General features: G+C 52.5%; 1 protein-coding gene across 2 annotated transcripts in view; it reads left to right on the top strand.

Annotated features, from left to right (window-relative positions):
* NR5A1 (nuclear receptor subfamily 5 group A member 1) overlaps positions 1-9,686 on the top strand; it is a 21,892-nt gene extending 12,206 nt beyond the window's left edge. The window contains exon 6 of one of the 2 annotated variants that reach the window (XM_004375654.1): positions 8,963-9,686. In XM_004375654.1, the coding sequence (XP_004375711.1) occupies positions 8,963-9,210 (248 nt within the window). In that variant the 3' untranslated portion in view covers positions 9,211-9,686. The remainder of the gene's footprint in view (positions 1-8,962) is intronic. The other variant, XM_012555375.1, reaches the window with a different exon arrangement.
* The last annotated feature ends 3,938 nt before the right edge of the window (positions 9,687-13,624 follow it).

The raw sequence follows: 13,624 nt of genomic DNA, 5'->3' as shown, positions 1-13,624 counted from the left end.
GGTGGGTGGGTGGCTGGGGCACTGAGAGGTGGCTGGGGCAGGGCCTCATCAAGGATGTGGCCAGAGTGGCCAAGATGGGGATATGCCCCAGTGGTCTCAATGGGGACAAAGACCCCTCTCTCAATGAATAAGGGTGTGAGGGCTCTTAAAATGAGGCTTGCTTCCTCTGTGGGCCTCAGTTTCTCTGTTCAGAAGTTCAAAGAGCCAGGATAAGGCTGAAGGCGGTGGGTTTGCCCTTTATGGATGAGGACCCCACCTGAGAATGTGGTAAATTCCTGACTGAAAGCCCTTGAAAAGTACCTATGCCACTCTAGGAAAAGTCTGTGCAATTTCCAGAGTTTCTGCTCCCTGGCTCCCACCCGGGGCCCCTGTTATTCCTGATTCTCTGCTCTAAGGGGGACCAACAGTCTCACTCTGAGCTCTTTGGAATTCCAGTCTCTTTTGCCATCCATCCATCCATCCATCTATCCATCCATCCATCCATCCATCCACCCACCTATCCATCCATCCATCCTACAAACCTTTGCCGAGGATCTGCACTGTGCAAGGCACTGGGGATACAGCAGTGAACAAAAAAAGACTCAAAGATCCCTGCCCTCCTGGAGTTGATGTTTTCATGGGGAAAGAGACAAAAAACATATATATGACTAGTAAAATACATAAATAATTAGTGAAATAAATAATTAGTAGAATATGCAGCCTGGAAGATGGTGATAAATGCTGAGGAAAATAAAGCAGGGAAGGGGCAGAGGGCGAGCCCAACCCACCAGCTCCCCCTAGCCCCTAAGTATCTGGCGGGTTCCTCCCATTGCCCTCCTGACTCCAGCCCAGCCTGTCTCCACCCTCCCTCTGGGCTCCCACCCGGCCAGCCCCATTCTGTCCTCCTTCATCCAGCAAGCCATCTCCAGTGCCCACTCTCTGCCCAGTGATGCTATGGACATAGAAGTGTTTCTTGTTTCCAGAAGACACCTCCAGTCCTGTGCAGTCAGGGCTGAGACAAGGGATGGGCATGGCTGGGGCAACCCAGGTGGAGAGCAAGGGCTTGGCCTGGAAGGCTTCCTGGGAGAGGAATATCTGAGGAGGGTCTTGGAAGATGAGGAGGAGTTTGCTGGGTGGATAAATCTTTTAGCAGAGGTGCAGATGGGATGGAAGGTTGGAACAGAGGGGACTGAGTGCCTTGTCACCTGGGGAGGAGGCAGGATTGAGATGTCAGCTTCGTGGCAGATGGCTTCATAGCCAGGCTGGTAAGGGTGCACCTGCCTGAGAGTGAGGGAAATGGGAGGAACTGGAGAGATGGAAGGGAAGAAGGGAACTGGTAGGGGGAATGATCATGAAGTGTTGATGGTAGAAGCCCAGGGCTCAGGTGGGGTTGTGTGTATCTGCCATGGCCAAGTGACTGGGTGCAGTGGGCTGGGTCTCCTGACTCCAGCAGAAAGTCCTGGACGTTTATCTGAAAGGCTGTGTTAGAACTCCTCTTTGGACACCAGCTGCTACGTGGGCGTTGGTAGGAGACAACCATGGTGGTGGTGGTGGGGATCTTGGGCAGCCAGTTAGGAGCTGTGGCCTGAAGCCCTGGTAGGAGCCTCAGGGGCCCAGGCCTGGCTGGCTTCACCTGGGGGAAGCCCCCTCCCACCTCTGCCTCCAGCCAGTACCCCCCCCAACCTTGTCTTTGAGAGTAGCTGGGCTCAGGAAACAGAGCCACTGATGTGCGTGGTTGTAGTTCTGTGTGGTTGTGGGTATGGAGACTCCAGGAGTTTCTGAGCGTTTGTTACGTGTTTTTGAGTCCGTATCTTTGTTTCTGCACGTGTGTGTGCTTGCATGTGCAGACTACGAACTTTAATTTACATGCTTGTGGTTTTTTATGTGTCACAATGGGTGAACAATGTGTGTGGCTGGAGAGTGACTGGGGAGATTTGGGGACATGAGGGATTTGGAGGGGTAGGCAGTGCTTGGGGGTACACAGCATTGAAGTGTGCAATCTGTGGGGGTCTGGGTGGTTTGTGAGGTGATAGTTCCTGACCTGACTGATGGTCCTATGGAGGGTCAGGTAGACAGTGGGCTTCCAGCCACCAGTCTCCTTGGCAGAGGCTCAAGCTATCCTTGGGTGCCCCCTGCAGAGCAGGGACAATGTCTTGGCTTCCCAGATCACAGGGACCTGTGACACCCGCCCTGCAGACACAGTCTCCCTTCCCACCAAGGCCCCAGGAGCTTGGGCCTGCCAGGCCCAGCGTAGCTCTGGTGTCCATCTGGTGATAAACCCAGGACTCTGCCTTCCATGGGGTGTAAGTTGAGCCCACTTCTCATGCTGAGGCATTAGCCTTTATTCTGTTTTCCAGATGAGGCCACTGAGGCCTGAGAGACCAGGGAATGAGCACAGTGCTTGGCTAGAATGAGATGGAGGGGCAGGATAGGGAAATGAGAGTGTGTGCATGCACGTACGGCAGGGTGGAGCAGTGGTTAGAAACGGAGAGTAGGGATGGACACCCTGGGTTCTACATCTGGGCTCTTCTCTGGCTGTGTGCACTTGAACAAGTCACTCCCCTTTCTGAGTGGTCATTTCTAAAATGGCTATCATAATAGTCCTTACCTTATGGAGTTGCTATGAAGATTTAATGAGAGAATTCCCATTCAGTAGGTGGCCTGGACCCTTGTAAGTGTGCATTAGTATTGTTTTATGGTAATCATCATTATTAAGTTAATGAGCAAAGGAACATGTTAATGAATGAAGTGAATGAATGAAAGAGGTCACAGTCTCTTGTCTCCCAGGGCTGTGTTTCTCCATGACGCCCTGGCTCGGAGTACTTGCCATCTTTACCTCACGCAGTGAGGGTGGCATGGTGCCTTTGGGGGCAGTGAGCCTGGTCTTTCTGAGGTGGATGGGGGAACCGCCGGCCCAGGTGGCCAGAGACTCTAATGAAGTGGGGCTGCCAGGGGAGAAAGAGATTGCTTCTCTCCTGGCAATCACAGGACCTGGACCTGCCTAGCTCATGGGAGAGCAGTGAAGAGGAGGCCAGGTGGGCCACAGACACTTTGGTTGATAAGTTCTGGGTTGGGAGAGGAGCCTTAGTGGACCAGTGTGGTCAGGGTTGGGCCAGAGAGGAAAGGAGAAACCAATTCTGCCTAGGATATCTGGGAAGGCTTCTTGGAGGAAGGGCCTCTGGGCTGAGCCTTGAAGTATGAGTTGGAGTTTTCTGGGTGAAACAAGGCAAGCAGCAGTATGGGCATTCCAGACTGAAGGCATGGGGAAAGGGATGGGGGAATCCTGAAAATTCTGTTTGGCTATAGGGGTTGAAGAAGGGATGGAGAGGTGGGCAGGGGGCTGAGCTGTGCAGGGCCCTGAATGCCAGGCCAAGTACCTTGAACCTTCTCTTGGGAAGGATTTTAAGGAAGGAGTAACGTGATCAAAATTGCATTTTAGCAAGGTCCCTCCAACTGAGCTTAGGAAAAGGATGGCAGGTGGGCAGCTGGGAGCCATGCAGGAGGCTAGACTTGGGGCTGGGATTGAAGTGGACAAATACAGGCAAGATCTGCCCAGAGTCTGGAACGTGGGTCCCTCTCAGGATTCCACTCAGACCACCAGAGCTGGGACCTCAATGAAAACTGGGCCTGGAGAAGGGCCAGCATTTGCCTGTAGACTTCCAGCTGGCGTGCTGGGTGTCACTCTCAGGCAGCACCTCCCTGGGCTGGGCAGCCTGGGTTCATGGGATGACTGTCCCCCCATCCCATCCCGCCTCCCCCCAGCTCACTCAGCATCTCCTTCTAGCCTGCCTCCGCATAAGGGTGCCATTTGGTGTCTAAATAGCCGTCTCGGGCAGGCGCACAGGCAGGTAAGGAGGTTTAATTAAAATTAGTGCCTCTCTCCTGGCAATCACGGTGTTTATGAAGATGGGCCCGGCTGGCATTGTTCTGCCGAGGACTTAATCGAAGCTTAATGGATTGACCTAACATTCGATTTCCTGATTTCCATTGAGGCGGCGGCAGCAGCATTCCCTTAAGCGTTTGCAATTTACCCACTGCTCCGCGCCAACAAAAGGCGGCCTGAATAGCAGCCCCACTCGAGAGGCCATTGTGCGCGGGGGCGCCTGCCTGAGTCACCGCTATTGGGACAACATTCTTTATGCCTCGCTGGAATGAAAGGATTATTCAAATATTCAATTAAACCGTGAAAAGGGGGCTTTTCTGAGAACCTGGGGGCCCCTGGCTCCACAGAGCTAGCAGGCTGCTCTCCAAGGTGTTGAAGGGGTGGGGGTGGGGGGGGTGCCATCTCCCAGCCTCCTCCCACCTCCAGGATTGCTGGGAGCCCTAACAGACTGGGGGATGCAGGCTTGTCTCCATCGATCTATCCTGTCTCCAACCTGAGGGCGGCTCACAAATTATCTCCAGTTCTTGGCTTCCCTGTGTGAGGTAATTCATTTGCCCCCACTTTGCAGATGACCAAAATCAGGCTGAGAGGGCAGGTGACTTGCGCAAGGTCACTCAGCTGGTGGTGGAGCTGGGATGTGAATGTCTGACACAGTGAATGGGGGGTCTCCAGGTTTGTTTGGCCCCTGCTCCCTCGTCTAAAGGAGAGGGCATGGTGTTCTGTGGGATGGTCGCTCTGTCACATCAGTTATTCCATAGAATCCTCACGAGGTCCCTTTAGACAGGGGAGTGGAGGCTGGGAGAAGGGACCTGAATTGTCCAAGGTCTCAAGTGAGGAGGAGGTTGAGGCTGGAGTCCAGAGTAGCCTCTCTGGGTAAACCTTGGACCCCAGGAGTAGGGGGCCTTAGAAAAAACTCCTAAATTGGAAGGTACATGAAGTTATCATGTCCAATTGCCCAGGAGCCAGTGTCTAAGCTCCATCCAGATGCCCTGGCAGGGGCCACCCAGCCCCTATTTGCCCACAGGTGAGGCCTCGGCTTTGGAGTCAGTGAGACCTGCGTTTGAATCCAGGCCCTGGCAGCTAGTGTGTGTCCCAGGCACCACCCTGACTCTCTGAGCCTTGGGCCCCCCACCTGTAAAATGGCATGCCCTTCCCGCCTCTCTGGATGTCTGTGGGGCTTCACTGAGCTGGGTGCAAGGTGCTTGATGGGTGGCCAGGAAATTGGGTCCACAGTCTGTACTGTGGTGGCTAGGGCTCAATTAGCCATTATGCTCCCCATCCCAGCCCCATAGCCTCCCTCATGGGGGCAGTGGGGGTCTCTAGCCTGCTAGGAGCTGAAGGATCCAGAACTGCTAGGAGAAGGGGGCCCATCCTCGAAACCTCTCTTTGCTCTGCACCTACTCCCCACTGTCCTCCATCACCACCCTGTTGTCCCTGGCTCAGTGCTGCTGAGGACAGTAAATCCTGGTAAAGCCAAGGTCCTGGTCCTCCCCGGGCCTGCCCATCCCTGCCCTTACTCCAGCACCCCAGCCTGTCCTCCCTACCCCTGCTCCCAGCTGTTTCTCTGGGCTGCTAGACTGCTGTGTGGCCTTGAGCTGGTCCCTGCCCCTCTCTGGCCCCCAGCCTCATACTGTGAGTATCAGGAGAATTGCCCAGTCCCAGAGAAGGTGAGGGACGAATAACAGGATGGCAGATGGAACAGGATTGGGATGGGAAGATGTTGAGATAGGTCCAGGAGGCACCCTTTACTCCCAGAAAGCTAGCTAGGTGGGAGGACTTTCCTTGACCTTTTGGGTGTATCTGGAGTAGGCCAGGCTAGGGAGCAGGGCTGCTGTATACAGTTGGGCAGGTTGTTCACTGCACAAGGGTACCTAGGCAGGGGATAAGTAGGGGCTAAAATCCAGCCTGCATGTCCCTTGCCAAGCTGTGTCTCTATGGACAAGGGGGACTTCTTTCTAACTGGCACAATGGTGTCTTATGGGCTAATGGCAATCCTGGGGGGATGAGGAAGAAATGACCCTGGTTTGCTTACTGAAGGGAGAGTGAAGGGCTGGAGGCTCGGGCTCAATCCTGTCATAAGCCCTGGGCCCAGCTCAGGTTTCCCTAAATCCAACTTTGGACAACACAGGCCTCAGTAGGCGTGCTGGGGGCGGGTGGGGATCAGGGTTGCCAAGAGCATCAAGCCCTCCTGGCGCAGTGGGTGTTAAGAGAGATTAGAGGGGCCAAGGGCTGCACATGCTGGGCTCTGGACTCCCCTGCAGCAACAAGGCTGAGGGCGATGGGGGCGGAAGGGATGCAGATGGACAACCATTTTCTGAGCCACTGAATGCCACATCCCAGGCAAGGCTAGGCTAGGATATGGAGGTTGGGGACCAATTGTGTTGTTCATCTCCTGCTGATCCTGAGCCCCAGACAGAGCACCAGCTGGAGATGCTGCCCAGGAGCTGAAAGAGGCCTGCAGGCTGATAAGAATTTGAGTGACAACAAACTAACTCACCTTGGGCATCCTCAGGTGCCAGGCATGGTGCAGGCCCCCATCATCCAAGCTCTGCCCCATTCCCACCCCTTCCTGCGAGGTGGACACTACCCGTTTCATAACAAGGAAGGCCTTGTGAGCCAGGGCAGGGCAAGGACTCATCCACAGGGCCACTGCCCCTAAATGGTGGAGCTGGGATTTGAACCTGGGCCTGTCTGTCACTCCAGAGATAATTTCTTTTTTGTCCCTTCCCTGGACCTCGGGTGCAGGGGATGAATTAGTCACACTCCTTCATTCATGGCATAAGTGATCACTGGTCCATGAAGAGCCAGTCTCCTGCCTCTCCCTCCCATAAGCAACCATTCCTTCGTGTTTAATGCAGATCTTCTTGTTTGTCCCTGCTCTTACATAATGTGTGTGGTTTGTGTATGAGTATTTTTAATTTATATAAATGGCTTTGCCTTATAGATCTCATTTTGTATCTTTAAATTTTTTCCATTCATTTTTTTTTTTTCCTTCATGCTTTGAAAAGATCTGACCATTTGCTCTGTGTCATATTTACTCTATTTCTTCTGCCTATTGCACAAGATGCCCTGGGGTGCAGCCCTCACATGGCCATCAAGGCCACCTTCCCACCACCATAAATACTGCTGCAGTGAACATCTTCGCTCACGTCCTCCCATGGCCCCATGAGAGAATTTCCTTTGGTACTGGAGCCTCTTTTTTTTTTTTTGCTTAGGATGATTATCTCTTTTTAAAAAATTATTGTGATAAAATATGTATAACAAAACATTTGCCATTTCAACCATTTTTATGTGTACGATTCAGTGACATTAATTACATTCAGCATATTGTGGAACCATCACCACAATCCATTTCCAAATTTTTCATCACCCTTAACAGAAACTCAGTACCCCTTAAGCAATAGCTCCCCATTTCCCCTTCCCACCCACCCCATTAATAAACTTTGGTCTCTATGCCTTTGCCTATTCTAGATATTTCATGTACGTGGAATCATACAATATTTGTCCTTTTATGTCTGACTTATTTCACTCAGCATAAATGTTTTCAAAATTCCTCCATATCATAGCACGTATGAGAGCTTCATCTCTCTTTATGGCTGAATACTATTCCATTGTATGTAAGCACCACATTGTGTTTATCCATTCATCTGTTGGTGGACGTTTGGGTTTTTTCCACCTTTTGACTATTGCGAATAGTGCTGCTGTGAACATTAGTGTAAGTGTATTTGTTTGAGTCCCTGCTTTCAAGTCTTTTGGGTTTATATTTAGGAGTGGAATTTCTGGATCATTTGGTGATTCTATGTTTAACTTTTTGAGGAACTAACTGTTTTCCACAGTAGCTGCAATCCCACCAACAAGGGATGAGAGTTCCAGTTTCTCCACATCCTTACCAACACTTGTTATTTCCATTTTTAAATTTATTTCCATTATCAAATAGCCATCCTAGTGGGGGTAGAGTGATATCTCATTGGATTTTTATTTGCATTTCCCTAATGACTAATGACATTGAGCATCTTTTCATGTACTTATTGACTGTTTGTACATCTTTTTTTGTGAGATGTCTATTCAAGTCCTTTGCCCATTTTTTGATTGGGTTGTTTGCCTTTTTGTTGTCGAATTGTAGGGGTTCTTTAAATATTTTTTATATTAAACCCTTATCAGATATATAGTTGCCAAATATTTTTTCTTATTCCATAGGTTGTCTCTTCACTTTGTTGATATGGAGCGTCTTCACTGGTCATAGGGTAGACCAAAGGAGTGCCTCTTGCTCTCTGAATGGGGCCACCAGTCCACATGCCTTACAGGCGTGAGGTGGGGTCCTTCCACTCACAGTGCACCTCCCTGGTCATGGTGGTGATGGAGCTGATGGTGCGGTGCTGATGATGGGTTCCTGCTGGGGATGGTACTAATGGGAGTGACGGTGATGACTGTGGCAGGTTGGTGATGCTGATGGTGATGACTGCAGGGATCATGACAACAGGATGTTTTTGACCATGGTTATGGGGATGGTGTTGATTATGGCAGCAACGGTGTTGATAATGCTGAGAGTAAGAGTGATAATGATAACAACCAACATTTTGAGCCTCACTGTGTCAGACACTGTTCTTCTAAGTACTTTCCATGTATCAACTCCCTAAATCCTCGTGACAGTCTTGGGAAGTAGCCACTATTGTCACCCCCTATTTACAGATGAGGAAATTGAGTGGTTAGGTAACATGCCCAAAGATACACCTAGTAGAGTTAGTGCTGGTGTTGTTGACTGGTGGTGGTGTTCATGGTGACCATTGTGATGATGTCAATGGCAATAATGATGGTGACAGGGATGACTGTGGTTTAGTTGTTGATGGTGACAGTGCCCATGTTTGTAAGAAACACAGAGACGTCAGTATTGGTGATTGATAATGGTGACGGTACTCATCAACTATGGTGATGACAAGGTGATGGGATATGGTTGTGATGGGGAAATTGTGGTTGCATTGTTGATGGTGGTAGTGCCCATGCCTTTGATGACCAAGGGGATGTTGGTGATGCCAGTGGCAGTGTTGGCCCAACCTTGATGGTAATGGTGACAGAATGGTGACAGAGTTCCTCCCTTTTCAGATGTGAAGTTCCTGAATAACCACAGCCTGGTGAAGGATGCTCAGGAGAAGGCCAATGCTGCCCTGCTTGATTACACCCTGTGCCACTACCCACACTGTGGGGACAAGTTCCAGCAGCTGCTGCTGTGCCTGGTGGAGGTGCGGGCACTAAGCATGCAGGCCAAGGAATACCTGTACCACAAGCACCTGGGCAACGAGATGCCCCGCAACAATCTGCTCATTGAGATGCTGCAAGCTAAGCAGACTTGAGCCTAGGCCAGCTGGGGCAGGGACTAGGGCCAGGGAAGGGGCCAGAGCCACCCCTTTGACCCTCCCAGATGGTTTATTTTGCCAACCCAGGAGCCCCACCCTGTAGGCCCTGCCCGAGTTCTCTGAAGCTGTGTATTTGGGAAGGTGGGTGAGGATGAGCAGAGCCTGGCTGAGGTGGGGTAGCCCCCACTAGCCACTGGCACTTGCCTACCACTCAGAGTGCCCCAAGGGGGCAGCTGCTAACCACTCCCTCCATTCCCCTGCCCCCAGTTGTCTGTCCTGGAGACTGGAGCTCAGGTCCAGAGAGGAGGTTTGGGATTCCCTGGTGGGCCTCCATGTCCCTTGGGTCAGAGGTCATCCCTTCCCCCTCTCCTGGAAGCAGAAGCAGGCGGGGAGAGGCTGATTGGGCATCAACTGCAGGAGAAGAGAGGGTCTCCAGAACTCCCTTATAGAGACCAGGAGGGAAGCCCTCTGTTTTGTAAACTAGGGGTAACTGAGTTTGCTAAACTAGGCAGTGGCTGTTGGGCCCCAGAGGACACTGGGAGACTGGTTAGGACAAAAAGACCCTGTCCCTAGCCCTTCCACCCCATCTGACTTCTGTAGGGGAGAACTTTGACACATCATCTGAAAATAATTTTGCTACAATCATCTTTCTATCCTTCTCCTACCAGAGAAGTTTAGCACAATCAACATCCTAGCCCCACCCCAAGTTGGCCAGCCCAGGCTGGTGTTTATCTGCAAGGCTGTAGTCAAGAAGTTTGTTGCTTTAGTTTTTTTGTTCATTTGGTTTTTAATCTCTTAGATACTCCTTGAAAGGTGTGTGTGGGGGGCAGGCAGGAGACAGATTTGAGGATTAAGGCTGGGATTTGGGGATTAGCATCAAGTACGACCCATGGTTTCACCCCAGATACTCTCATACCAAGTACCCCGTGGGTGGTGCTGGGTCATTATTTCTGAGGCCCCACCCCAGTCCAGAGAAGAGCTGTTGCTCGTCACCTCCCCCACTAGGTGAACAGCAGGATGCCCTGTGTATGTTGGGGTGGGAGGGTGGGGGCTCAGATGGGCAAACTTGGGGAGGGTGTAGGGGTCTCTAGATCAGGGACAATGCTGATGAGCCCCTCACTGGCCCCTGTCCCATTGGGTCCCCTGCTGCAAACCCTTGAACCTGGGCCTCAGCTTGCTGGCCTCTTGCCGTAGGCCCTGAAAGACACTCTCCAGGGCCAAGCACTAGGGAGAGGCCCCGGCTGTTCAGCTGGGCATCCACTGTCTGTCTTGCTTCATGTTGCCACTGCAGCTTGCGCTGAGCCGGCCCAGTTGGGGAGACTGGGCATCCCTGACCCCTGCCTTCCACTGCCCTGTTTCAGTCCCCACCCCTGCCCTCCCAAACGTGTGCCCCCGCCAAGGCCGGAGACCCACATCCCCAAAACAAGAAGTGCCCTTAAGAATCTCCCCAGCTCCTGCAGCCCTGGAATAAATTTTGCAATTAGTTTCCAGCTACCTTTGCCTGTTTACATTCTGGGGCCAAAGCAGAACCTTCTGGGTGGCTGTGGAATGGTCTGGGGAGGGGCAGTGTTCCAATAGCGAAGGAAGTGACACTCAGACACCTTTGGTTCAAAGTTTGGGGGGGCAGGATAAGTTGTGGGGGCCAGGGTGAGGGGACACTAGCTGCTGCTGGCAGGGTTGAGGGAGTGGGGGTTGGACCCTACCTCATCCCTGGGACCCTGCCACACCCTGGAGGTCTGGAAGACGCTTCAGCCTTCTGGGACCTCAGCCTCTGTTCCACCCTGGCCATGCCAGCTCAGTGTCCATCTTGAGCTGAAGGGAGCAGTCATTTATCGAGCACTTACTGTGTGCCATCCTTCATCTCACTGTCCCTGCAGCTGCCCTGTGTGGTAGGGGTAATAACCTAGAATGGGAAGACACTTGCCAAGGGCCGCGCAGCATGTGATCTGGGAGAGCAGATTCAAAACCTGGGTCCACCTGACTCCAGAGCACTGGCCCTTTCCTCTGTCCATTCAGTGGCCACCCACTGACCCCTCTTCCGCCTCCCCCCTAGCCTGGCCTATTCACATCGCCCTCACTGATTCCCTTGCTTCCACCTCTAGCTCTCCCAAAGCTTGGTGGCAGCAGTGAGCACAGCTGACTTCTTCCCCCTCAGTAAGGTGAAGGAACATTTTTCCCTTGAGATTACTGATGAGGAAACTGAGGCACAGAGGTGAAATGGCCTTTCCAAAGTCATATAGCTGAGAAAGACCATTGTGCATCCTGATCTGCCCTGACCACCTTAACTAGTTCACATTCAGGGCCACTCTTGGTCCATCCGGTGACTCTGTAAATTAGGAAAAAGTGCCCCAGCAATGGGTTTGGTTTTAGTTCTAGGCCACCGGAGCCCTAGGCACATGACTTAACAATGGCTTTTATGCAAAGAAAAAGGTGTGCCTCTCTCTCTTAGCACCCCTGGTTCCTGGCCCTGGGAATGACCAGCCTTGTGAGAGGAGACTGTCTTAATTAGATCATAATCTGATGCGATACATCACGTCACTGAGCCAGGTAAGATGAGGACGTGATTGATTCTGCTCTGGGGGGCTGGGGGAAACAGGAAGACTTCATAGTAGAGGTGTCATCCAAACTGGGTTTGGAAGGATGATCAGTTCACCAGCAAGACAAGAGTTGGGAGCATTGCAGACAAAGGGATGGAGGGGTATCCAGCCAATAGTGTGTGGTGACTGAAAAGCGGTTCTTTTGGCTGGAGAGTAAAGGGTGTGTGTGAAGGGAAGACGGGTATAGGAACAGGGAGAGGGGACAGTGAAAAGGACCCCTCTGTCCCCACTTCCAGGCCCCTCCCCCCACCAAGGCAACCTGTTGCCTTCGAGTCGATTCCAACTCATAGCGACACTGTAGGACAGAGTAGAACTGCCCCATAGGGTTTCCAAGGCTGTCATCTTTATGCGAGCAGACTGCCACATCTTTCTCCAGCAGTGTGGCTGGTGGGTTTGAACTGCTGACCTTCCGGCTTGCAGCCAAGCGTTTAATCAGTACACCACCAGGGCTTTTTTCCCCCACCCATAAATCCCTATGATTAGTTTCAGGGGAGACAAGAGCCCTCTGATGGTAAGGGGAAGGAAAAGAGGACACTGAAAATGCAGGCAGTAGGGGACCATCACCGCTACACCCAGGTCAGCACCACTTTGCTGCCCCTGCAAGCTCCGGCCCCTCTTACTGCACCCACCAGCAGCAAGGAGGGGGCTCTGCCTAACCTAAATATTAGACCGAGAGAGTTGTTCTCCTGTTGAAATTCAGCAGTTCCCCAGCCCCACCCAGGATAGAGTGCCCCGCTTCGGCTACCTTTCCTCTCCTCCCTTTCTGCTGCCTCCCTATCGGAGACCTCTGAACCAGTTTCCTTCACCGTACAGTAGGGCTTATAGTCTCAGAGTTGAGGTGAGGACTTGAAGCTTTAAGGCAGCAAAAGGCTTAACACCCAGCCTAGCACATAGTGGGTGCTAATAAATGTTGGCTGCACCTACCCTGATGATGAAGCTGGAGACATCTTGAGTCCCAAAGCCAAGAGGCAGCTTCCCTTTCTCCCTCCCTCTTCCTAGAGCTGCCTGGCATCCCCTCCCTCTTCCCAGGCCAGGGGGACCCCAGAGAGACAGGCAGAGCCTCAACACTACCCTTTATTACCAGAGACACTGCAGACACGCTGGAACTTCAGAGTAGGTAGGGACAGGGTGGAAAAGAGGGGCGAATCACAGACAGACAGAAAGACAGGGGACTGAGCTGTGGGCTCTGGTAGGGGTGGCAGGAGCACCAGGGCTGGAGTTCATGCTCCCATTCAAAGGAGGGAGAGGCTGAGGCCAGTGGGGGCAGGAGGTGGTCAAGGCGCTGCCGCTTACTCGGGCTGCCAGCCAGGCCTTTCATCCTGTCTAGGGCTGAATCAGTCCCCAGGCCTGAGGTCCCCTGGCAGACCTGTCCAGTTATGGCAGAATTTGGAGGAAAGTCCTGGATGTACTTTCTCTAGAATCCTGGGAAGAAAATATGCCCGTTGGGCTGGGCTGGCAGAGACTCAGGACGGGGACCTGCAGGATGGGGAAGAGGCTGAGAACTGAGGCTGGGGGAGACCTTTGGTGGGAATCCTGGCCTGGCTTGTCCTGGGCAGTCTTTCTGATCTCTCTGAGCCTGTTTCCCCATCCTAAGAACTCTGCATGCCCCTGGTGGGCTGGGTGGGCTTTTAGGAGGGGCAGTGGCAGGCGCCGTGAGGGACACAGAGCCAGAAGCCTCCTTCCACTCCATGGCAACTCTTGCTCAGGCCACCTGAGTGGGTTGCAGGTGTATGGGGGGATCCGTAAGGTGGGGTTGGAGTTAGGGGTCCAGAGGGTGGAGCCAGGGCCTTCGGCCGAAGTGGAAGCTACTCTGT

The sequence above is a fragment of the Trichechus manatus genome, unplaced genomic scaffold, assembly GCF_000243295.1.
Source record: "Trichechus manatus latirostris isolate Lorelei unplaced genomic scaffold, TriManLat1.0 scaffold00038, whole genome shotgun sequence".
NCBI classification, from domain to species: Eukaryota; Metazoa; Chordata; class Mammalia; order Sirenia; family Trichechidae; genus Trichechus; species Trichechus manatus.
Note: the sequence above shows the minus strand (reverse complement) of the source record. Positions and strands in the feature narration are given on the sequence as shown.